We start from the raw sequence: 27,939 nt of genomic DNA on the forward strand, positions 1-27,939 counted from the left end.
ATACATGGCAACCTGCATGCAAAAATACAAGATTACTAGCCATTTCAATATTGTTTAATAGAAACTATCATATCCAGATGGGAAGATACGATAATGTATGCATCTTCACTTCCAAATCAACAATGCAATCCCAAGGAAACTGATAAATATATTTTGACAGTGGATATTGTCCATACCTACAATGTCAGGATACACTTAAATACCAAATGATGGGCTTATGACCATTTATAAAGTACTATACCATTGTAATAATATAGGGGAAATCATTAAGGAGTGAGGTTTTGGGGAGGGGTGAAGGGAAATTCCAAAGCCTATGGGTTTGTATCATAAAACAATAAAAGAAATAGATTTTTTTAAAGAAATAAGTGTCAAAATGTCAACTACATAAGTAAATTAATTATAAAATTAAATAATCTTTTGCTGATATATATCAATGGTATTATAATTCTTAGCAATATAAAAGACGGGGAGAATGATACAACACTTGTATGAGAAGGTACATCAGTAATAGACTTGAACTCACAGGAAGAAATGATAAGCTGTAAAAACTATAAATATGTAGGCCGATTTATAGTCTACAAGTTTCTTTTTTTCCACTTAGCATCTTGAAACGCTGTATTATGAGAAGCAATGTTCATAATTATAGTACTGTATTGCTTGGTATTAATCATATATTCACAGATATATTGTATACAACAACCACAAAGCAAAATAGAGAAGGGAGATTGAACTGCACTTGGCAATGCTTTTTGTTTTATTTGAATTGTTAGGGTTACTTTGAATTAAGGTAGGAAGTGGCTTAATCACAAAACATAGAGCAATCACTGGGTGGGGAAAAAAGAAGAAAAGCTACAGTTAGAAACAAGTGAGTAATTTAAAATAGTACAGTTAAAATATTAAAATGTATTATAAATGTGGAATACAGGAATAAAGATATGTGCTGCACAAAAAGTAATAGATTAAAAATAACAGGACGAGGCACCGAGCATAGTGGCTGAAGTTCTCTCCTTGCACGCGCCAGGATCCCATATGGGCACTGATTCTGATCCCAGCAACCCCGCTTCCCAATCAGCACCCTGCTTGTGGCCTCGGAGAGCAGTGGAGGAGAGCCCAAGACTTTGGGACCCTGCATCTACGTGGGAGACCCAGAAGAGGCTACTGTCTCTTGGCTTCATATTGGCGTAGCTCCGGCATTGTGGCTGCTTGGGGACTGAATTATTGGAAGGAGAATCTTCTTCTCCGTATTTCCTCCTCTCTGTATATCTAACTTTCCAATAAAAATAAATCTTAAAAAAATAACCAAAAATAAGTTCTAACTGTAATTCCTTTATAAAATGCACTGTAACTTTGAAAGGAACAAGTCTACTGAAAATCAAAGAATATCCCTGCTCATGTCTCTTTGCCTTTCTCTAATGCTGACTTTCAAATAGATAAATCAACAAATATCTTTTCGAAAAAAGAAAGAGAAATATACTAAAAATATATACTAAAATATATTTAATAAAATAATCTTAAGAAAGTTGGAGCAGCTTTATAGTGCTATCAGACAAAACAGACTTTAAATCAGCGAAGACATGCATAAAATTGAGATTTAAAAAAGTATCAAACATCAGTGAAATAAAGACCTATTTGGGAAAAAAATGTATTTATTTTTTATTTGAAAGTCAGAGATACAGGAAGGAGAGACAGAACAAGATCTTCCATCCACTGGTTCACTCCCCAAATGGTGAGGAGCTTCTTCCAGGTCTCCCAGGTGGCTGCATGGTCCCAAGGATTTTAGCCATACTTGGCTGCTTTCCTAGGTTGTAAGCAGGGATTTGTATCAAAAGTGAAGCAGCCAAGAGCAAGGGCATGAACCAGCACCCGTATTCAATGCCAGTGCCATAGGGTGAAGTTTTAGCATGTTGAACTACCACATTGGCACCAACTAATCAAAACAATAAAATACTCAAATCAATAAAATCATAGCCAAAAAAGAAGTTTTGCAACATCACAGCTACAAAAAAAAAAACATCATTAGGAATTAGTACAAGCAGCTATCTGGTAACTAATTGAGAAGTTAAGAATAAACAAACAGATTTCTGGAAATGTATAATTTGCCAAAATTGAGTAATGTGACATGGAAGATATTAATAGGCAAATCACCAAGACAATGACTGAGTAGTAATAAAGAATCTCCCAACAAAGAAAAGCCCAGGAAAAGCCACAGGCTTCACTGTCAATTCTAGTTTCAAGAAGAACAGCAATTCTTGAACTATTCATAAAACTGAAAAGAATGGAATTCTTCCAGATCCTTTATGATGTCATCGTAACCTTATTCTCTTTACCATTAAAAGCTACAACAAAGAGAACTATAGAACAATTCCCCTGATAAACATAGAATTATATCCATGAAATACATGAAGCCATTCTCTTTATATTAATAATCTTCTAAAAATGAAAAGTTCTAAAATCATTAATGATAAACAATAATGTTGAGATATTTCTCAATCCTAGAATATTTGATAATTACATAGATGGTTATGATCACAATCATATTTGAGAATAATAACTTTATCTCTAAATGCTGATTAATTCAGGAAAGCTTTGTACTTGTCCAAGAAAATATTCAAATTTTAAAGTAAAATTCTCAAAGGTCTTAGAAACTCCATCCATTTCCCTTTTTTTCTTTATTTTCCTACTTTAATTTTTGCAAATAAAGTAATTTTTTTCTTCATATTCATAGGTTTAATGTACTACTGACAATATGTTCAATAATTAAAAGCAGAAAAATCTGTTTCATATACCTGACAAGGACTATTGGATTATCTTATTGGAATGTTACCTATGAAACAGGTAAAATCTATTTTCATATTAATAAAATCTAAAAATAACAAATTTGAAAAAAATTGAAAACTTCATTAAAGGTATATGCATTGTTGATAAAATAAAATGTTTCAGATACTGCTTCTATCAAATGAATTAAAGTCTATAAATGATGTTCCTACGAAATATTCAAAAATGAGCAATAACAGTTTCTTCCATTTTACTTTAATGTTTCAGCAATTTTAGTGAAAACAGTAATAACAATGACTATAATCACCACTCTGCCATTATAGAAGCATCAACCATTTGCCGAGTCTGTGAAAACAGAAAAGAAATAACCTACAAAATATCTTGCTAATTTTATACCAGTTAAGCCCATGCAGATATTTTGTATGCTATTAAAAAATTAGTAAACATATTTCTAGCAGCCTTACTCATCAATTGGTATCTTTTTTGTTGTAAGAAAGAGAAAAATCCCAATTTCAAATGCTCTGAATACAAATGAGAATCGATTATCCCTCAAAACTGAAAAGTCCAGTGTAGGCTCCTGATTTTGTCTGATGTCGAGTTCCATGTCTCAGGGCTTCTCATAGCTCACTTCTTCCATGTATCATTTCTTTCCCTAAGGAAGTATCTCTTATACTTACATTGGAATAGTGAGTATGGTGATCATCCAAAAGAAAGAGAATAGACAAAACATGACTGGCAAGAGAAAAAAAAAAGTTCTGTTTTCTCTTCTTCATCAGATTTCACCCACAAGAGCCGATGGTATAGATACAACTTTTCTCTGACTCAATCACATCCCACCTCTGTGTCTGAGTTTTTCATGTATCCCACTCTTCACAACAATAAGTAATGGAAATCCATGATTAGGGTTCTGATAAAAACTGTCTAAAAAAAGTTCTCCTCTCTGAGCCTACAATCTATATTGCTTTCCTTCTGATACGTATTCCTTCAAAAGTGACAACATATTCAAAACCAGAGCTCTAATAACAAACCCAGCATGTAATTTGCATACTAGCTCATTTTGGGACAATTCCTACCCTAAGAAATATGGATAACTAATGAAGACCAATTCTCCTGTGCTCCATAACCTCACTACAATATAGTTCAAAAGCAGAATGACTACATAGACAATGTAAGTAAACTGTAAGATGCACCATGCTGTCAATAAACCTGAGACTTTGACAAGGCAGTAGAGTGAATCCTATGGTTAGTGATCCCATCCTTTCTTGGTGGTGTTTCTTCATACACTGTCATATCCTTCAAAGAAACAATTTGCAAGGATGTCGGTCAGCCCTCAGAAGATCATGCTAGTGAGAATTTAGAATAGTGAAACGAGTGATATTAGTCTTATCACTAATGAAAGGCTATACATTATTCTGAAGCTTTTTAATTTGCTGACAGGAAATGATAAATTGGAAATGCTCATTCTTGCTTGTGTTTTATTAGCTGTTCTTGTCACTTTGGTGGTGACCTTACTGGTCCTTTGTAACATGGGGATTAGTATGGATGCCTGAAGCAACAATGAGAGACAGGACAAGAACATCCATAAACCTACATAGCACAGAATTAAAATAATTTGATTTCTTTTAATCTGCCTTTATCAACATCTTCATATCTGCTTAATTTTTTATTTTAAAGTTGATTAAATAAATCACATGGCTCAAACATTTAATTTGGTCACTGAAGATTTTTCTGTGACCTCTGGAATAAACAATACGCAGCCAACTTCCCACTATAGCTGATGATATGTATGATAGCAAACTAAAATACCTCATGCCTCAGATATGATCTTTTAAGTTAAAACAGTATTGCCAAGCTCTCCATAAAAGAGCATGATGTAAAAAATCCATAAGACATAAATTAGGAAAAAGGCTGAAAAATTTTAAAGACAGAAATTCAAAAAATATATGATCATCCTTCTGATAAGCGCTAAGGGTACAGAACAATAAACAAAATTCAAGTTGAAGTTTGTAAAAAACAGACGTTAGTCTTTAAGAATGACCTTTGCTATACTCCAACCTGCTAATATACTGAGTGATCACCATTGAAAAACTGATCAATTTTCACCAAAATACAACACAGAATACATCAGAAAAGTTTTAGAGAGATTGTTCATACCATAATAATTGGAAATTCCTAGGAATTGATAAGGGAAAAATAATCCTAGAAGCAAAAGGCATCAAAGTTTCAAATTCACTATGAAAAAGAAACACATTTTGGTATGATCAAAGTAAACCCTTCCTGAAAATACAAAGAACAGAATTAAAACATTTGGAAGTAGTAAGAAAATAAAAGAACCATTTTTAATAAGGAAAAGTTTAGCCTAATGTATTTCAATAGCAGTTATGAAGGTCAGAAAATAGCAAAAATTATCATTAATGAGTTAATAGGAAATATCTATCAGACTAAAATCATACATTAAACAACTGAATGTTTCAAGTATAATAAAGAAGTAAACCTTTGTTTAAATGCTTCATTTAATTTTTTGTTTGCATACTCTGTTACTTGAAGACATTAGTCAATATTACTAATCCTTGGAAGTTCTTTCATCTGTAAATTAATATGCTAAATACTTTCATGAACTTTGAAGCTGCTTACCAACTAAACTTTTGTATGGGGGGTGGCCAAACTGCCATTTGGAGAGGAACAAACGGGTAGAGGATTCTGTCTCCACTCCTGTCTCTGTAAACTCTGCTTTCAAATAAAAGTTAAAAAAAAAAAAAAAAAAAAAAAAAAAAAAAAACACATCTCACATGCCTTGGTACCACTCAGAGACATAGGAACTGATTCACAACATGAACGGGAGCAGAGAAAGACCTCATATACTCTTACATAGAATAAATGTGATTATATAGTGGCCCGAATTATCTTTGCTTCTGGAAGTTACTCCCATAATTATTTAGACACATTGCAGATATAATTAAGAATACATATTAGTCAATTGACCTTAAATGGGATATACACATAGGTCTAATCTAATCACATGAGTATTTAAAAGAACATTTTTATCTAGCAAGATATCAGAGAAATTCAAAACCATCTTCAAGGTGGAGAATAACACAACCAAGGAACATGAGGATGATTTTAGTGAAATGGGAATGGCACCTACCAAGGAAATGGGAACCTTAGCTCTAAGGAAGTAACTGATTCTTTGCAAACAACCCTGGCTTGGAAACTGACTTTCCTCCTGAGTCTTCAAATATGAGTACAGTCTAACCACTAAATTTGTGGAATGCTGTGCAGCTACAGAAAAGTCTATGGGACTCTGCAAAGTAAAAGCATATTTATGATTGACACTGTGCTTAACATGTTTTGTAAAGTATAAATCTTAATGTTTGCACAAAAATTCAGCTGGTAAAATTAGTTATTTCACTTTAGCAAGCCTGAATTAGAAGGAAACTTGTTTAATCTGATAATTACTATTTTGGCTTATTTATAAAATTTGGGTAGCTTAGATTTTACATATATCAGAGTCTCAATGCATTCTGTCAAAATTTAGTCTGTTACAACCCTAGCATTCAGACAGCTGCTGGTTAATGCTAACTATATAAAGGTAAAACAAATGGCTTATTCTGTAAGAATGGCTACTATTTTTGATTTTTTTTTTTAAAGATTTACTCATTTTTATTACAGAGTCAGATATACAGAGAGGAGGAGAGACAGAGAGGAAGATCCTCCATCCGATGATTCACTCCCCAAGTGAGCCGCAACGGGCCGGTGCTGCGCTGATCCAAAGCCGGGAACCTGGAACCTCTTCTGGGTCTCCCACGCAGGTGCAATGTCCCAATGCATTGGGCCGTCCTCAACTGCTTTCCCAGGCCACAAGCAGGGAGCTGGATGGGAAGTGGAGCTGCCAGGATTAGAAACGGCGCCCATATGGGTCCTGGGGCATTCAAGGCGAGGACTTTAGCTGCTAGGCCATGCCGCCGGGCCCAAGAACGGCTACTATTAAGAAAAAGAACTTACGGGGTCTCCCCCACAGATTCCTCTAGTACCCTATTGCCAGAGGGGATGAGCCTGCTGCCCGCCACCCAGCATCCTGGCCCATGAGAGACAAACAGATAGACAGAGGTTCTGACTAAGAAGTTCCGATTCATTGGGGAAATTCAGTTTCTTATATAGGGTAAGGGATAGCCTCAGGCCAGGAATTTCAGGAATTCCAGGAGGAGAGAAAGTAGGAGCCAATTACTAGGAGAATGACTGTGGAAGCCACCTCCCATACGCCAGGGGTAGGTGAGCAAAATGGCCCTGGCCAATCAGTCTTTCTTTGAAATGATGTGACCCTGCCCTGGTTCATGCTCAGGGCTCTGTGTTTGGCAGCCATCGTGCTCGCCACAGGTAACCCAGTGACCTTGACTGTTAGTCGCCATCTTATTGACTTTGTGACCTCTTTGCCCCTGAGCCCCACAAGAACTTAACAAAGATTTAGTAACTTGTGTGCTATGGCAGCAAGTTAGTTAATATAGTCAAATGGAAAATAGTAGAGAGATGCATTTTAAGTAAACTATCAGAAGAAAACAGATATATAACTGCTAAAGGATTAGTAATCCACTGCTGGGTATATATTCAAAAGACATGAGATCATTATATCAAAGACATTTTTATCACAATATTATTCAGAATAGTAAGATATCTATTTATAAATACATTTAGATAGAGTTAGATCCATTATTCAGAATACTAGATATCTATCTACTTAAAATATTCTAAAATTATGTCATAATTATATTTATGTTTTTGAATTTTTTGTGATGACTGCATAAAATGTAATAGGAAGAAAGGAAACAATCCAAGAAAATTTTACCATAGAGCCATATAATGGAGACAGATATATTTTTTAAAAATTGCATTTTTAAGTAGCTGGTAAAAAGAATGTTATATACATTTTTATGTGCTGTGTGAATTATATTTATGATATCAATTCTAATAAATAAACAGAAATAAATACTATTATTAGCCTATACTCTTTCAGAATAGCTGCTAAGAAACTTGTCTAATAGAACAGAGCTTTAGAGAAATGAAAAAATTCAAATTAATCTCTTAAACTACTATCACATGTTATTATTATTATTGGCATCTCAGCCTACAAAACTCAAACTCTTAATCACACATTTTGAGTCTTCATATACTGTTTCCCTGAAGAAGGTTTTTTATCTTATGTTGCAGGAATATAAGAGGGAACCCCCAGGAATATAAGAGGGAACCCCAGTTCTAAGCAAGAATTATTTTATTTCTGGGAAATCATAAATTAAAAATGAGGTCCTTTAATTAGATATTTGTTTCTTTTGAAGTCCACACCAAATATAAACAGAACAAAATGATATTTTAATTAAATATGTTCCAGTAAGCAACTGCCAGATCTTTTCACATTTTTTATAATCCAGTAGGATTGATTTTTTCATTTGAGAATGCATTCTCCCTCAGACTTAAACCATGGCTTAAAAACTATGTAGAAATATTTTCTCAGAAATTAAAGCCATTGTCTTTTCCTTAGTTTTGCTATGTACTCCTCAATCTTGTATGTCTGGATTATTGCCACATATGTTTCAGCATACACAACGGATAAAGCAAACATTTTCTGCCTTAACATAGATTGTTGACTCTTAGTTCAGTAAAACTAATTTGCATCCTCCAAAAAAGCCTATGCTCTAGATCTGTTCTAATCCTATCTGGCATAAATTTCATGTTATCTTCTCAATTTCAACTTTCAGCAAAAGTGTTTCACATATTTGGCATGACGAAGACATAAAAATTAAAGGCAAAATATCTTATTTTTCCCAAAGAACAATATTGAAAGAGTCTGGCAAGTTTTTCTTTATTTGAAGGCATCAGCTACTCCAAAAGAATTCCAAGAAGAAAAGAAGGCGATTAACTAAAGATAACACACACTGAGACAGTAACATATGTCACTGCAAAATTGTCTTCAGACTCAAATTATACAATTATCTTATTATTTCATGATTTATAAATTTATTTTGTCCTACTAAATGGTTCATGTTTTATATTTCTGAATTGAGATTGCATGCATTCAGGATGATATGGTTGTAGACATTGATTGACATTTCTGTAACATCTCACTGCATGCAAGAAATCAATGTGTTTTTGACTTGCAATTCTAATACTAAAAACTCACTATTATGTTTAGTATACAGGTACTTACAAAAATTTGTGGAAATGAAGTTAAAAGATAAATTCTGGTTCAGAAAGGTACTACAAAATTCAGTTTTTCATGATACATATTACCATTAATGTTTTAAGCACATTTCATACTATATATCACACCATATAGGGTGGGGTTTTTTTTGCTTATAACTAGATCATTCCAGCAGAAAATAATTATTCTAGAAAATAATACAGGTTGTTGAATAAATGACTTTTTACTATTGATTGTCTTATTTAAATGGTAAACAAAACAAAACATACCTCAAAGATTTTCTTACTAAGAAACCACGTATCCATCTTTGAACAATCAAAACTGGTGATGTGTGAGCCAGAATTTTATTAATTTTTGAGATGGTATATTTAATATTATTGATTTCTTCCTCATAGGTTGTTCCCTGTATTTAAAAAGTCATAATATTATATGTAATAGAATTGTTTCCAAAATATGTTTAAAGTGGCCATCCTATGGCATGAATAAAATATTAAAACACTCATATGTACTCTACAGACACAAAAGTTCAATACGTTTTTCCTTCAGTATTTTTATAAAACAATTAAGTAGCATCAAACAATTTTAATTTCCTATAAAAATACAAGACTCTTTAAATTTATTTAAAGGCAGAGAACTAGAGAGACAGAGATTTTACTTTATCTGCTGATTCACTCCTCAAATATCCAGGTCAAATCCAGAGACCAGGGAACCAAACTGAGTGAGCTGTGTTGCTTTGGAACCTCAACGGATGGAATCACCACCAGCTTCCTTCCACGATGCACAGTAGGAAGAGGCTGGATTGGAGCCATCCAGGCCTGCAAACCAGGAACTCCCATTTGAGATGGGCACGTCCTGAGTGGTACCTTAAGTGCTGTACCAAACAAATGCCCAAAAGGCAATATTCTTAATGATGATGTTCTCCATTCAAAATACAACAGTTTCCTACATATGTGGAAGCTAAAAGATAGAATAGTAACTATAAGAAGCTGTTATAAGGGGGAGGGAATTAGAGGAAGGTTGCATAACAGGTACTAAATTACACACAGAAGTAGTAAGCTGTTAGTAATGCATAGCACAATATTTGGTTAGTTATATTTCATAAAAGCGCAGAATTTTTCAGCAAATAGAAGACAGGAGCTTGACATCTTTAATTACAAATAATAACAACAAAGAGATAGACACAGATTATCCCAATCACATCATTATACATTTATTTAAAGTTCACATTATATTGCATAAATATGCATAATTAATTTTTAAAATTATCAGTGTTTGGAGTGATAAAATGCTAACTAACCTCATTTTATCCCCACACAATAAGTATATCTGTTCATTTGTCACAAAATATGCACAAAGAATAATAAGATTCTTCACATATAAAATAATATGTGTAAAATTGATCATAACCGTTCTAATCTCTAAGAGGTAGTGAAAAGGACAGGTATCCAATAAAGTTCTGAAATCATTCTAGCTCCTTATAACAAATCTGACAAATCCTATATTCATGAAACACTTACAATAGTTCAAAAATGTAGTATAGCTTAATTAGCATGTTGCACACTTTTACGGAAATACACCAATTTTCCTTGGAAAATATATCCCATCATGCCTTTATGGAAGATCTCCATACTAGCTAAGTTTTCCACTTTAAATCACAGATTCACTGTATTTCATTAACCTTTTGACTCTTAGAAATAAAATCTTAAGTTTGAACATGAATTACCACATTACAAAACATTTATATTGTGTATAAAGTACCTACGTTGCATATTATCAATTTTTAGGCACTCAATATAAACTCTTTCTTATAGTACACTCAATCAACTGAAAATAAAAACTCACAAAGCCTTGCAGATTAATGCTACTTCAGTTTAAACCTTCAAAATGCCCTTGAATGATTAGAAAGTTCATTATTTCATTCCGGTTGCTTCCATTCACAACACTAACCTCTGCAAACCTTCACTGCAATTAATGCATTCAAGCCCCTTCCTTAAAACATCCTAAAAATCTTGTTTCATTTTGAACAGAGAAAGTGAGACTGTCAAGTCTGAACTCTATCAACTAGCCTTTATCCATTCCTTGAAATTATATTACCATGTAGAGAAGAAAAGCCTTAAAACTCTCTTCACATCCATGACAAACTGTTACTGGTATGTGTTACATATTCCTCAATTTTCCATTAATTGTTCTCAATAGGCACTATCTATCATTTATGAATGTGGTTTAATGTAAGTCACCTAGTCAATATTTAGATGCACTTATACAAATAAGCACATATGCCATATTCCTCATCTTTTATATCAGCTTTCATTATTAAGAGCTCTAATTCCTGAAATGATAGTTACCTTCACCTTGTCATTATCACAGATGACAATTTCTGCTGTCCTATGAGAACTTTTTTTTTCTTTTACACATTTGTTACTGGACATTTCCTCCTTGAGATCATAGACAATCCTCTTACTGGCTTTATATCTTATTTATGTCTGTATCTTTCAAAGATGGAACACATACCTCTGTCCTACTTCAACATCACTTTGAAAATATTCTGTCCTTTCATTTTTCCACCTTGAACTTACTCTAGTGTTTATCTCCAAAAACAGTTTAAACATTCTCTTACCAATGATAGATCAGATTTCCACCTTTGGGCAACAAACATATATTGTCAAACTGTTTCCTGTGAGGCAGAGGATGATGTGTCAGTATTTGGGACTATGCCACCCATGTGGGAGACCCAGAGGGAGCTTTTGGACATGCAGTCATTTAGGGAGTGAAGCAGTGGCTACAAAATTTCTCTGTGCGCACTGCTCCCTCTCTGCCTTCAAATAAATATTAAAAAAGAAAAAGAAGTTACAAGTTATTTGAGTTTGCACACAATGCAGTTGGTGAGGTTTCATCCTGCTTCTTCAATATGATATCCACTGCCCTACATACAATATCTTCTACTCCCGCAATATCCAGCTATATGTACTCCTGAGAAGCATGGATAAACAAATTTCAATGCCTGTTACAGATGTCTTCGCCCATTTCTTGAATTGCTCTTCTCTATTGCCTTATTATCTCATTATTTTACAGACTCAATTACTTCCTCCAAGTCTTTCTAGATATTGACCTGAAATCACCATCTTTCTACAATATCCTATACATAAACTCATTCAGGTATCAATTGCGTATTTCATCAGTAAGAAATCTTCATTGTTGACATCAACATTTAGCAATGTCAATCCATCTATCAACTATTCTATTTTCTAATCATTTCATATTTATTTTTTCATGCTGTTTCACTGATTCTAGTTTCTGGAAAAGTGTTTAAATATCTGGACAGCCTAAGATTCCTTCTTTTTCATCTCCATTTTCTAACTCATTTCAAATAGTCACCTTCCTTGCTGCCTCACATGAGCAGATTACCCACAGTTCTTCCTCCACTTCTTCCTTCCAATTTCATCTCTCTACCTCTAAGTCAGAAACTTAAATTATTATCTCCCTAATAAACCAATCTATATCTCATATTACTTTATTTATATGGTCATTAAACTATTCCTCATCTTGTCAACTTAGTAAAACAAATTCACATTACTCTTTCTGCCTCACCCCTCTCTAATAAACTACTAAATTCTATTAAACAAACATCTCTTCACTATATTCCCTATATTTTATATAGCCCTGGTAATTTATTGCATTACCCTTACAACCTAAGACCCAAACTTTGATCATAGGCTTTACACTAAATTACTCTTCAGTTGGAATTGTGAGGCCATTCTGTTAGTGTGCGTTCAGCATTTTTTTTTTTTTTACCAAAAAGAATGAGTTGTATTTCCAGTACTTGCCTGTTTCAAACTAAATTTTTTTTTCATAGAAATTCATTTGTAAAATAACAGTAGAATACTTTTTCGCTTATACTATGTTCAGGTTAACAAATTATACTTATAAAAGGCTTAAACTATAGAAAACACATATTCAATACTTACCTGGCAGGGGAGATACCATGATCAGAAAACACATATTCAACATTTGTTGTTGCGTGTAGGTTATCAAATGTAGATATTTTGCTAATGATCCCTGGTGGTGGTTGTGTCTATTATCATACAATGCCAAACAGTGTTTCAAAACGTAAAGATAACAAAAAATGCAAGAGTACTGCAAATATCTTTTTTCCTTAACAGATCAAGAAATACAGCATGGGGCCTGGCAGCGTGGCCTAGCGGCTAAAGTCCTCGCCTTGAAAGCCCCGGGATCCCATATGGGCGCCGGTTCTAATCCCAGCAGCTCCACTTCCCATACAGCTCCCTGCTTGTGGCCTGGGAAAGCAGTCGAGGATGGCCCAATGCATTGGGACATTGCACCCGCGTGGGAGACCCAGAAGAGGTTCCTTGTTCCCAGCTTCGGATCGGCGCGCACCAGCCATTGCGGCTCACTTGGGGAGTGAATCATCGGACGGAAGATCTTCCTCTCTGTCTCTCCTTCTCTCTGTATATCTGGCTGTAATAAAACGAATAAATCTTTAAAAAAAAAAAAAAAGAAATACAGCATGGAATATGAAATGGTATGACCTTAATAAATAAACTTACACTACATTTGAGACATTTTCTGAAAAGTAGACTCAACTTTCAGTCACTAATTAATTGGAAGGCACAAATTTTCTAATACTAATCACATCATTTGTTTTTAGACTTTTTAAGACAATCTCTAACATAAATTCATAGTCTTATTACCTATTATAATCCATCCTCAGCATGAAAATTTAAGGCAGGGTGTGTTTGTGGTGTCACACTTTAAAGTAAATAAAACTATTTTAATCAGCATTAAGTCCATTGAAAGCAGTAAATTAAAACTAGAAACTATGCCAATCAGAAGGCATAAAATAGCATCTAATTATAAACGTTCCATAGTTATCAATTCAAATTATTTGCTCTTGCTTCTACAACCACTTTGTTACAGCTTTGTTACAGCTTCCTCTTGTCTTTCCCCATGGTAGCTGTTTGTAGTTTGGAGATCAAAAAGCCAAACACAACAACACTGGCAGATTGGATTCCTGGTGAAACCACTCTTCCTCGGTTATACATAATGCTTTCCTACCATAGTCCCCCATGTTACAGGACATAATGGATCTTGCCAAGACCTTTTTATAAAGAGACCAATAACTTCTGAAAGTCCTCACAGCCAAAGGCTATCATATCGGAGATCAGTTTCAATAGAAAAATCTGGGAAATGAGATATTAGCATTCAGATCACAAAAAGTTCTGTTTTTTATTATTGGAAATATGAAGATAAAGATGATATTATTCCACTGCATTCCTGTGAAGTAGCAACAGGATATTTTAAAAAGTTCACTGACAATGTGAATTTTGAATAAAATACACAATTATTAACCTTAGTCTTTTTATTGTATATGTTAACACTCGATTATTCTTTATTATTTGCTATTATGTGTCTTCTGACCAGCATTTCCTCACTTCCTCCCATGACTCTGACCTTTCTCACCATTTTTTTATTCTCTCAGTATTCCTTATTGCTTTTATTCACATTCCACATGTAAGTGACAACAGGTGATATTTTTGTCTCTACATCTGGCTTCGGATTGTGTCCTTCAAGTTCATGTTGTGACATAGGGCTGGATCAACAGGAGTTCTTTGAGGCAGGACCTACTAAACCTGATCCTTTAATGGTATCTGAAAGGCTTAAAATATCTCACTAAAAATAAAATGTAAAGATAACTTTAATTTGGTGCAAACATTTTTGAAATTCGTTCATGTTTGCAGGGTTCTTGTATGAGGTGCAAGCATTGTAGGTGGCAGGTTAACTCACTAAGCCACTGTGTGGCCTCTAATTTAATCTTTTTGATATGAGAACCCATCTTCCCATCATACTTTCCCTGCTGTGTTTATTTAGTGCCATTGTCAAAAGTTCATTTGTACTTCTTGGCTCACTACCGAGTTTACTGACCTATGTGTCTGCTTCTATTACAAGAACATAGTATTTGAATTACTAAAACAATTTAATTTTAAATCAGAAAGTGTGATGTTTCCATTTTTGTTTTTTTTTTCTTTATTCTTAGAAGTCCTTCAACTACTCTAGGTCTTTCATGGTTCCGTTGTAGTTTAGAATTGTGCAATTTCTATGATTTTTTATAGGAACCACATTGAGTTTTTATATTGCTTCAGGCAGAATGCGTGTTTTATCAGTAATTTGACACATAAATGTGAAGTATTTCTCATTTATATGTGTTTTATTTAATTTTTATAGAAATTTTGTAATTTTCTGTTTACAGAACATTTGCATACTTGGTTAAATTTATTTTTAAATATTTTAATTTTTATGCTATCATAAATATGACTGCTTTCTTAATTTGTGTTTCAGGCAGTTCATTACCTGTAAGTAGAAATACCACTACTTTTGTATTCTGTATTCATATACAGCAAGTTATCTACTTTATTAACAGTTTCATGTACAAGTCTTTGGCATTTTCTACTTGGAGAATCATGTCATCGGTGACTGAGGAACTTTACTCTTTTTATGACTGGGGTACATTTCATTTCTTTTTATTATATGATGTTTCTCAATAGCACTCCCAGCAGTGTACTAAATAGAAGTTGTAGGAGTAGGCACGATTGCCTTGTAACAGAATTTGGGTTTTAAAAGCAGGAACATAGTCCATTAATGGAAAGTTTCCCCTTTTTTCATTCACAATCCATCTGTAATAGTTTCTAAATCAGTGCGCCTTTACTTGTATCTCACCTAGTTTAATTTGATAGTGAATGATTTAAACTTTCTTTAAGAATTGTTCTTTGGGTTCCCAAAACTGTGGCCTAGCCGCTAAAGTCCTCACCTTGAATGTGCCGAGATCCCATATGGATACTGGTACTGGTTCTAATCCCAGAAGCTCTATTTCCCATCCAGCTTCCTGCTTGTGACCTGGGAAAGCAGTCAAGGATGGCCCAAAGCCTTGGGACCCCACACCTGCGTGAACTCCTGGCTCCTGACTTCAGATCAGCATAGCACCGGCTGTTATGGTCACTTGGGGAGTGAATCATCAGACGCACAATATTTCTCTCTGTATCTCCTCTTCTTTATATATATCCAACTTTGCAATAAAGATTAAAAAAATCTTAAAAAATTGTTCTTTGACCAATGAATACTCTAAAGCATGTGTTTTTCTTTTTCATTTTTAAGTTTTAAAAGATTTTCCAGTAGTCATCATAACGCCATCAATGTTCTCTCAGATATAGATAAGATAATGCTGAATTTCATATGGAAACACAAAAAAACCCTGGAAAGCTAAGTCAATCTTAAACAAATCAAAACAAAACAAAATACATATCTGCTGGGATCACAATACCTGACTTACATGCACTCCAGATCTGCTGTAAATACAGGCACAAAACCAGAACTGAAGATGAATGAAACAGAATAGAAATCCCAGAAATGAACCCACAACCTGCAATCAACTAACCTCTAACAAGCAAGCTGAAATCAATTCCATGAGAAAAGACAGTCTCTTCAGCAAATAGTGCCGGTAAAATTGGGTTTCCATGTGCGCAAGTATGAAAACAGACCCCTACCTTACACCTGATACAAAATTCCACCAAAAAGTAGAACCAGACTTAGATCTAGAACCTGATACCATCAAACTACCAGAGGAAATTACAGCAAGAGTAAGACTAAGCAAAGACTTGTAAAAGATCTGACACACAGGAAATAAAAATAAAAACAAACAAATGGGATTAGAGTTACCTATGAAGCTACTGCATCATGCACACACAAAAAAGTCAACAATGTAAACAGACTGTCGACGTGAGAGACTACTTGCAAGCAATGCAACTGATGTAGGATTAATATCCAGGATCTATAAAGTACTCCAGGAATCAAAAACAAACAAACAATAACAACGAAAACCACAGTTGAATGCAGTTAAAAACAAGCAAATGCTATGGAACTCAAATGACCAACATACATATAAAAGAGAAATATGTTCAGTTTCACAAGCCATCAGGAAATGCAAATAGAAAACCAAGTGAGGCTTCACTTCGCTCCAGTTAGAATCCTTATCATCCCCCCCCCCCCAAAAAAAAAGGCTGGCAAGGATGTTGGGGAAACATATCCTACTGCATTTTGAATAAACCTTGTTGGACATGTAGGTTGCAAATATGTTTTCATTTCTCACAGATGTCTTTTCACTCTACTGATTATTTCCTTTGCTCTGCAGAAGCTTCTGAGTTTGATTTAATCTCACTTGCTTAATTTGGTGTAGATGCTTGTGTTTTGGGGATCATAAAGCAATGGAATGGAACTATATTTTCTGTTCACAGACTGGACAAACCAAAATGTTTATACTAGTAAAGCACATTGCAAATCCAATGAAGTCTTCATCAAAATGTCATTGACATTCTTTACATAATTAGAAAAGGTAGTTCTAAAATTAATACAGAATCACAAAGAACCCAAAATAATCAATGTAATACTGAATTTAAAAATATAATCAAGCTATGGGCATCACAGTATCTGACTTAAAAAGCAGCATTTTGCTAGTGTTAAAACCATCACATAGACCAAGGAAATTTAACAGAATCCAGGAATTAATTCATATGTTCATATGCACAGAGTCATCTGACTTTTGACAAAAAAGCCCAGGTCATGCATTGGAGAAAGAGAAATCTATCCAATGCATGCTCATAGCAAAACTGAAGGAACATATTTAGAAGAATTATATCTCTACCTCTTACAATATATAAAATTCTACTCCTGATGGCTCAGGAACCAAAACCTATACTACACTAGGAAAAATTATACTAAGAAGCCACTAGAAAATGATTAGGGAAAACATTTCAAGATGTGTTGATGATGACATTTTAGATAAGCACCCTCCCCACCTCCAATGCCAAAACATCACAGGCAACATAAGTGGATTTCTTTCTTTTTATTTGTACCAAGATTGTTTCATGTTAGGAGCCACACACTTATGGGTCTTAGACTTGGCATGCCTGAAAACCTGTTGCACTGCAAAGCCTGCCTTGGGCAAGCAGGGCCACAACAAGCAGGATATTAGGCCAGAACATACTGTGTAGAGCAAGCAGAATAGAACCTCCACCCTTGTTCCTCTTCAAATAATTAGTTCCTCCCGTTTCAATGTAGATGATTAGTTCCTTCCCTGCTTCCATGAAGATAATTACTTCCAGAAAACCCCTCCCCTACCCCTCCTCCCCTAGAGAAGAAGGTATATATCTGAGGAGTAAAATAAAGAGCAAGAGGCACTCTTTTCCACCAAGTACGTGTGTCCGTGTGTTTCTTGGGCCAGCAGCCCGGAGGCCAGCAGCCCGGCATTCCCAGTCCACCCTCAGGGTTTGAGCGTTGTGTCCTGCAGGTCAGGACAGTTTAACTTAAGTTTAATCCTATTAATTTGTGCACAATACCTATTGTGAATGAAAGATACGGTGTGATGCAACAGTTTCACAATTTAACTATCTTATATGGCTATAAATTTATGATTCTGAACAACTCCCTATATCTAGTGCACCCATTCATTCTCGTTTTTTGCTCTTCTGGGGTTTGCAGGTTTTCCCACACTGGAAGAGTGATGTTAAAATCACTATTAATAACTATTAAATATGTGAAATAATGAAATCACAAAACCATGGTTTTAAGTGTTTCTTTTTGGTGATAACTCTGAGTACTGAGTCAACCCCCTTACTTGCTATCAGTTTGTTTAGGTTATTTTTTTTAAATAGGCTTGGAAAATCGTACATGTCTTGTATTTTTCCAGGAATGTATTCATTTGTTCTACATTGGTGGTATAGATTGGCACGTTTATAATAAAAATGATAGGAACCTTTTACAGGTTCTGTGGAATCAACTATAAATTCTTCCTCCTTTCTGTTTTTAAGTCTTCCCACCACAGTCAGGATAAGAGATTGTCAATTTTGCTTTCAAAATTAAATATTTGTTTTCCATTAGTATTCCAGTCTTTATTTCATTAGTTGTTTCAAATTATCATTATTATGTCTTTCTTGTTGCTAACCTATATTTAGTTCCCTTTATCCAGATCCTTCAAAGGTAAAATCTGGTTGCTTGACACCTTTCTTCTGTTCACATACAGGTATTTATCACTAGAAACATTCTTTTTAATACTGCTTTTCTCATACCTCGTAAGGTAGGCAGGCTGTGTTTTCATGTTCATTTCATATTCATAGTGATCATCAATTTCTATTTTCATTTCTTCTTTGATTTTGTTTTTTCAACAGGAAGCTGTTTTTATATCTATGTATTTGCTACTATTCCTGATTTCTTCACCTTAAAAATTTCTAATTTCATTCCATTGTGTTTGAAAAATGAATTTGGGATGATTCAAATATTCTTAAGCTTGTCAAGAATTCTTTCATTATCTAAAATACTATCTATCATACAGAATATTCCTGCATGTGCTTGAAAAAAATGTATACCGTATTTCTGTTGGATAGGATATTACAGAATACTCAACTGTTAAATACACTTGTTGCAAGTGATATTCAAACCTGATTTTGCTTAATGAATTTTCTTTCTGAATGATTGATGACAGCTGGAAATTTAAGTCTCCTATTATTATTGTATTATTGTCTATTCTCCCATGTGATCAACTAGTAGTTGTTTTATATATTTAGATATTTTAATGCTGGGGACACATATATTTAGATTTTTTTAAATTTTCTTCTGAATTTACTCTATTTACTGCTCCTTTTAAAAAATTCTAAATTAAAGTCTATTGTATCTGACATTACAACCTTCCCTGCGGGTTTTGCTTCTAATATCTAAGAATACATTTTCATTTCCACACTAGATGAGTTCATAAACTAAGTGTATCATTAAGATTTTTTAAAGCATTCAGCCAGTGTATTTCTTTTTTGTGTAAACTTAACAAATTTACATTTAACATAATTATTCTCTTGCAAGGGATCTCTATTGATATTCTATTAAAAATTTCTATTGTACAGCTTTCTCATTCCTTTCTGTTTTTCGAGGTTTATTACAAATTACAAGAGTACTACTCACTCAATCTTTACTTTTTTGTATCAGGTTATTTTCTTTGTGGTTCTTTTGACCCATATTAAATATTTTATAATATTCACTTTAAAAATTTAACTGCAATCGGGCCCGGCGGCATGGCCTAACGGCTAAAGTCCTCACCCTGAACATGCTGGGATCCCATATGGATGTTGGTTCTAATCCCAGCAGCTCCACTTCCCATCCAGCAGTCGAGGACGGCCCAATGCATTGGGACCCTGAACCCTCATGGGAGACCGGGAGGAGGTTCCAGGTTCCTGGCTTCGGATTGGCGCGCACTGGCCCGTTGCGGCTCACTTGGGGAGTGAAACATCAGATGGAAGATCTTCCTCTCTGTCTCTCCTCCTCTCTGTATATCTGACTTTGTAATAAAAATAAATAAATCTTTAAAAAAAACTTAACTGCAATCACATATCTCTAAAATTTTCCTACTCCAATTCACTGTCATTTTATTTTATGCTTTATCACAAATACATTAAACATTTTACATCTGAATTTTTCTTATTATAAAATACTTTTAAAAAGAAACATTATTTTATTAGAAAGGCAGATTTACAGAGAAGGAGACAGTGAAAGATCTTCCATCCACTGGCTCACTCCCCAGGTGGCCTCAAGTTCTGGAGCTCAGCTGGTCAGAACTCAGCACTCTTTGTAAGGTAGGTATAGAGGTGACGTATCCATCACTTCTCATTGAACTGGAAACATCTTTATCTCATCTCTGTTTTTGAAAAACATTTCCACTAGACATTCTTTTTCAGCATCTTTCCATACTTTTTTTATTATCTTTCTTTGCTTTGGATCTTTTTATCCCACCAAACATTCCTCCTTATTACTTTGGACTTCTGACTGAATAATTTCAAATGACCTGTCATATTCTTTTCTTCTGCTTGGTTGCTCTGTGACTGAACTTGCCCTAATAATTCCCAATGTGCAAGACTGCTGAGGAATTTAGAGGTTTTATATTGGTCTTTTGTAATCTGATGAGCCTATTATCTTCTGTCCTGTTATAAATTTCTTAGGCTTACTTTATTTACAGACCCTAGGCAATGCGAATCTCACATCTATTTTCTTCCACAGTTATAAGATTGGGAACTTCTCTCCCGGTTTCCTCTCTTCTCCTTCTTTAACTCCCATAATGTATACACTGTTTTGTTTAACGGTGTCTCAAGAGCCCATTAGGTATTTCTCTTTGTTTTGTTTCTATGCTGCCATTCATGCGTCATTATCCATTTGGTCTTCTGATTCAATGATTTCAAATAAATAATTTCAAATAATTTCTTGTGCTTGATCAAGTCTGTTATTGAAACTCTCCACCAATAAACTTTTTGCTAGTTCACTGTATTGTTTCATTTTAGAATTTGTTTTTACTGGTTAGCATTTTTGTAACTTCACATTTTTATGTTTTTTTATTTAACTTAATTGTGCATCTTTTTAGTTCACTGAGCTTTAAGAAAATTGTTGTAAATTAATGTCAATTAGTTTTTAGGTCTCTAACTTCTTTAGGATTTGCTAGTTTAGTTTTATTGATTTCTTAAGATAAGTTGTTGTTTCTCTGGGATTTCCCATTTATTTGATCTTGTTGACCTCATACCTCTGTGAATGGCATTTTGTGTAACTCCCTAGAGTGCATTCTTAGTGACAGCTCTGCATTTATATATCATACTCAACTAATGTCAGAGTTGACTAATGTCACCGATATATGAAATCAAATAAAGCATAGAAACTTTAATTATCTCATAATAATCTAAATATTCCTTCAATTATTTGGTTAATACTTTTCATAAGCAATTCTATGTATTTTCAGAACTGTATCAGTATTAGCAAATTTTATGTCAACTAAATAATTTAGAGCCCAGAAGAGGAAGAATGTCTTTAATTTTTTCACATTTTTACTTACCATTTTGTTATTTTCTGTTGTTCCAAATATCCTATAATCATTTTATTCTTTGTATAAATTACACCCTTAGACATTACTAAAAGGTAATCACTAGATACAAATTCTTACTCATTTATCTTTGTTTGAGAATATATATTGATTTCTTCTTCATTTATGAAGGATATTTTCATTGCCAAAACAATTTTGTACTAAGCATTTTCTTTTTAGCATTTTGAGTAATTTCTTGTCACTTCCTTATATACTCTACAGTTTTTCAATGAGAAATCTGCTGATGTCCTTATTTTTCATTTTCAGGTAAATTACTGCTTTGCTTTTTCCTTTGCATACTTTCTTTGTTGTTGTTGTTGTTCTTGCATTTAGTCTTCAGAAATTTAATTATGTTTTTGGCACAGGGTCTATTTGGACCTATCTGTGGTTTGCACAGTTTGTTGAACCTGCAGATTTGTTTCTCTTACAAAATTTGGTAGATGGTTTCATCCATTACTCTTACTGCAGGACTTTTGGAGCACTACCCTCTGCTTTCCCTCACGTTCATACTCCAAAGACATGAATGATAAATCTTGGTTAAGTTCCCTACATTTGCACTGGAACGAGTGAATGTCAAATGCTGGAAATCTCATTTAAAATGCCAGTCCTGCACTACATGATCAATTACTTTGTCACTGAATGACTGAAAGTGTTTGGTGCTTTCCAGAACCTTTCTTTCTTTATACCAATATTGATTTTTCAACATAGTAAATATGTCCCTTAAAATATCCAGCATAAAAGATACCCTTAAATCTAGTTGTCGCCATGTGCAAAATTAACCATCACTATGGACGTCTATGGGTTTTTGGTTGTGACTGCCTCATTATTTCTCTTCTTCCTGGCATAAACACACGTTGTATGTGAAAACTACATTGTCTGTGGGAGTGGGGGGGCAGTAATGTTCACCTACAAAAGACAGTGAGGAGAAAGCTAGATTAAACCCTGGTCCTTCACAATTTCCATGAGCAGTTATATAAAAAGAAACTACCTCAGAGCATCCACCATATGATGAAAATTAAATCCTTGCTTAGTTAATTTTCTATACACATAGACAGAATGCAGTAGGCTTATAACACTAGCTTTTTGCACAGGTTATGCTCATGTTTAATAACATGCATCATTTTAAATTGAGGGATAAATAAGCACTCCAAATATCTAGACGTGCTTGAATTTCACTCAGTTATGAGTTTATTTTTGTCTTTCTTCAAAATATCAATAATATCCAACTATATTTCAATAAAAGCAACAATCTAGAAATCATTTTACTATATAATTAAGGACAAAAACATCCTCCTGGATATTTTTCTCTTGTAGAAGAGAATCTTTCATTACATTATTAGATTTGTTTACTATATAATAAGTATATGCTTCTTGAACATACATATGCATAACTTCCTTGTAAATAGAATGTTAGCAATTACTAATAACAATAATTGTGTGTAGCCAAGAATTATGTTTGATATCATTTTGTTTTAACAATCTTATATTAATATATGCAATGAAATATTCTGAAGTGTACATTTTAAGGGACTACTATAAAAACATCCAACACATTTGGATTCACATTTATTCTTTTCCACTGTCTATTACATTGCTATGAATTTTAAAAATATCTACATGATATAGGAATAATAAAAAAATCTCTTATAGCAGAAACTAAAAAATGAACATGCATAAGCAAACTAAAGCTGTTATTAAATAATTTCTAAAATAGCTACAAACCAAAAAAAAATCCAAGCAGCGACTTGAACACCTACATCCTGTAAGGTTTATTCATTTTATGCTGCCTCCCAATCATTCTTTATCCACAATATCTTCCAAAATTATTCATTTCTGACACTTTGTCTTTTATTTTAAATCAAAACTTCTCCTTGTCATAAACTATGAATACATCACTTTAAAAATCTCCCATGAATCCTATTCCCTACAATTAAAGTGTTATTTTCCTTTCTAATTGTACTCCAAAACTGTTCTATATTTGTCAGTTCCATATTAACCCATAATTTCATGTTCTGTAGCACAAAGTTACTGAAATTATAAGTATGCAATAATTTCATCATCAAAAAGCTTACAACATATTTTTGACTAAATGCCGATTTTCACTCATTCTCTAAAATATTCATTTTTAATGACTTTTCTTAATGATAAAATGTTACTTTTGGCTTCTCACAATGATTTTATATATCTTTTCTTTTTAATATTGTTTACATAGGTGAGCAGGATGCATAACCATGTGGGTTACTGATTAAGTTGAGAGGTTCAAGTACAGAAGAAGGTGCTGGGACAAATACTTAACTTTTTCTTCCCCTATAGAGTCCACAAGGGAGGAAGAGAAGCAGGCAGCTTCTTGCTGTCAAACTACATCAGCATGCAGGGATGAGGGAGGGTCATCTGATTATCCCCCATGTGGGAAAAGTGTTCTGAGGATGTTACTTGAGTGTTTTTGATAGTTCTGAGAAGTTGTCGGTTTCTTTACGCCAGAAATGAAAAAGATCAGTTGGTTGACAAAGAGCATATTGGTGCATGCACAAGCCTGGTAACATGCTGCAAAGTTTGGCCAGAGGAACTGTCCAATCTGTTCTGCTTTCCATCCTTTGATGAGGCAGTGGAAGTGCCCTGCTGTCATGTTTCCCGTGTGCATCTTGACATGCTGTCCACCACACAAGTATCAGCAACTAAATAGCCCCAGTCCCAATACATGCACTTCAAGAAACTACCTGAAGTGACTTCAAATTTGACTCTTGTGTGCACAAGCCAGTGCAAGGTCAGATGTGGTCTGTCACCTGCAACACCCAATGCACCTGTAGTAAATGCAGCTACTTGGTCAGTTCTGCACTAACCCTATGTCTCACACAATCTGATGGGTGTCATTACCCAGGCCAGCCAGCCTACCACAGACAGTCTTCATGCATATCAGTAGGTGCCATGGTCTAGCCAGGGTGACCGTCAATAACCCCTAGCCTGGCCCTCCACCAGCCCTGGTTCCTACGCTCACTAGCAATAGTTATAGCCTAGCAGGGTAGTGCCAACAGTTCCCTGCCAGACATGTTCATGGATATTGCATCTGAAAGGGGTACTACTGTCTAGCCTGACATGACTTGTACCCAGTTCCAGCACCTGCCAGCTGGTGTTGAAGCCTAGCCCAGCTAACTCAACAATGATTCTGGCTCGGGCCCGGTGGCGTGGCCTAGTGGCTAAAAGTCCTCGCCTTGAAAGCCCCGGGATCCCATATGGGCGCCGGTTCTAATCCCAGCAGCTCCACTTCCCATCCAGCTCCCTGCTTCTGGCCTGGGAAAGCAGTCGGGGACGGCCCAAAGCTTTGGGACCCTGCACCCGCGTGGGAGACCTGGAAGAGGTTCCTGGTTCCCGGCATCGGATTGGCGTGCACTGGCCCGTTGCGGCTCACTTGGGGAGTGTAACATCGGATGGAAGATCTTCCTCTCTGTCTCTCCTCCTCTCTGTATATCCGACTTTCCAATAATAATAAAATCTTAAAAAAAAAAAAAAAACAATGATTCTGGCTCTCATGCATGCCCATGGATACAACAGCCTAGCCCACCCTGGTCTGTCCCCAGGTCAGCCCTCAGTTCCAGCTCTCACTCACCAATGGAAACAACAGTTTCTGAAGTCTCCTCACCAGGCCTACTACCAGCCCCGGGTCATTTGTGTGCTAGCAGGTGCTGCAGCACAATCTAAAAGGGCCTGTTCCTAGTATTGGTATCCACCAACAAGTGTTGGGATTGTATCAGGTCCCCACCACACACACACACAGAGCTAGCTTTTGATAGTGAATGCAGCAGCCTAGCCCAAACTTGCCCAGCCTGGCCCACCCCTAGCCTTCGTGTGTAATCCAACCTTGCCTAGCCTGCCACCTGTCCCATGTGTACTGCCAGTGTGTACTATAGACTGACCGTGTCACGCCTGCCTCAAACCCAACTCACATATATGCCAGTGGGTACTGTAGCCCAACCTGGTCTAGCCTCTCCCAGTCCTGGCTCTTGTGCTCATCAGTGGAACCTGCAGCCTAGCAGGGGAGTTCCTCAAGTTCCCCTACCAGACCTGCCCCCAGTAACAGGTCTCCTGTCTGCTACCAGGTGCTGCTACTCAGACAGACATGGCCAGCCACCAGTCCTGGCACTCACCAGTTGGTATTATGGCCTAGCCCAACTAGCCTGTAATCATGCTGGCTCTAATCCTTGCATGCTACTGCCCAGCTGAGCCTGTCCTATTCGCAGACTGGACTCTCATGTAACCCAGCAGGTGCTGCGACCTAGCCCAGCCTATCCCACACCCATTCTGGCTATCATAATCACCAGTTAGTAGGGAAACTAGTCCAATCTGGCCCACCCCAAGACTTAGCCCACACACATGCCAATGGCTGCTGCAGCCTTGGCCAGCCTGGTCTGAACATAATCCATTCACCAGGGAAAGCTGCAACGCAGCAATGGGAGTCTCCAGATTTCTCCTACCAGGCCCATTCCCAGTCCCAATCTTGTTCATGCTGGCAGATGCTTCAACACAGCCTGGCCTGGACCACCTGCAGTCTCAGCTCTTGCTTGCAGGTGTTACAGCCCAGCCCAGCTTACATGGCCCACACACTCTGCTGGCTCTCGTTTGTGCCAGCAAGTGCTAAGCCCAGGCCAAGCCTGACCTGTCCCTTGACTCAGCACACACAAAAGCTGATGAGTGCTGCAGATTCGCTTGACCAGACCCACCCCCTACCCTCAGTTCTAGTGTCTCCCAAACTAGACACACTAGCTCCACAGTAGGAGCCATGGTCTTGTAGGGGAGTTCCACAAGTTTCTCTATCAGGCCCAGTCCCAGCCCTGGATCTCACATGTGCCAACAAGGGCAGCAGTCCTACTTGGCATGATCTGCCCTCAGTCCCAGCCCTTGCATGTGTCAGCAGGTACTACAGTCTGGCCACGCCTGGGTTTCTCCCAGCCCTAGCTCCCATGAGTGTCAGGCTGGATTCTGTCAGGTAAGTTTTGTGGTCCAGCCTACATCAGCCCTTCACCACTTTCACTCTACATGTAATCTGTTTCAGTGCCTGCAACTCCAAATCTCATAAGATCAATTCTCTTTTCTCCATATTTGCTCCTGTACCTTCCATCCACAAAATGAGTCTGAGTCTGTGCCATGATCTTCTCCCTGCTCTCCACCTTTATTGATTCTGATACATATATTTTCCTGAGAGTTTGACTACAGACAAATGACATCATATTTTCAAAAAGCCTAGATATAATGTTAAATCTCCAGAATGCTATATTTTAATTTATTTTCTTCATTTTCAATGCTTAGTGGGCATCTCTTCATCAATATAATGCCAAAAATAAACATAATCAAACTCATATTTCTTACAAAAATCCTTTAAAATGTTGCAGCTTATTAAATTTTTGTCCAATATCCACGTCTAAAGCATTAGAGGCGTATTTTCTTACTTCTTTTCCTAGTAAAACCTCTGTGATGTCATTTGTAAAACAACAGCAGGATTATTGAAATTATAGCATTATTGAAATTGAAATCCCAGTCTCAAGATTAACTGGATGTCTAAGAATGAGTAAGTTCCCAACTCTTACTATGCTTTATTAGCATGTGTTAAATAAGAGGAACATTCTTCCACAAAGAAAAAAAGAAACAAACAAACAAAATTAATCAAGAGCGTTTCTAAGAAGGACTTTCACCGTCTACTTGAGGTGATGTAACCAAACTCCTTACATCATTCACATCACTTTGGGGCTTTTCTTTTCTTAGGAATTAACACTATCTGGCATTTTAGGATTGCTCAATTTTTTTCCAAAACTTGTGTTTATTTCTTTGTCTTTCCATTAAATTTGGTGAAAGCAGTAAATTATTATTTATCATAGAATCTCCAAGGCCGAGGAAAAGCCTACTAAAATATTTGATAAAGTAATGCATTTATCGTATATGAATGAAGGAATAAAATATGTACAATCACTGTAAATGATAGGTATCCATCCTTTATTCTACCCGATTTTTATTCTTACCCAAATTCACCTAT

The 27,939-nt window shown here is 35.6% G+C and overlaps 1 protein-coding gene across 1 annotated transcript in view; it reads right to left on the reverse strand.

Moving 5' to 3' along the window:
- The window catches only part of LRRIQ3 (leucine rich repeats and IQ motif containing 3), a 98,330-nt gene that overhangs the window by 50,145 nt on the left and 20,246 nt on the right, over positions 1 to 27,939 (reverse strand). The window contains exon 4 of the mRNA XM_058681243.1: positions 9,235 to 9,368. Coding sequence (XP_058537226.1) covers positions 9,235 to 9,368 — 134 coding nt within the window. The remainder of the gene's footprint in view (positions 1 to 9,234; positions 9,369 to 27,939) is intronic.

This window comes from Ochotona princeps, chromosome 2 (assembly GCF_030435755.1).
Source record: "Ochotona princeps isolate mOchPri1 chromosome 2, mOchPri1.hap1, whole genome shotgun sequence".
NCBI classification, from domain to species: Eukaryota; Metazoa; Chordata; class Mammalia; order Lagomorpha; family Ochotonidae; genus Ochotona; species Ochotona princeps.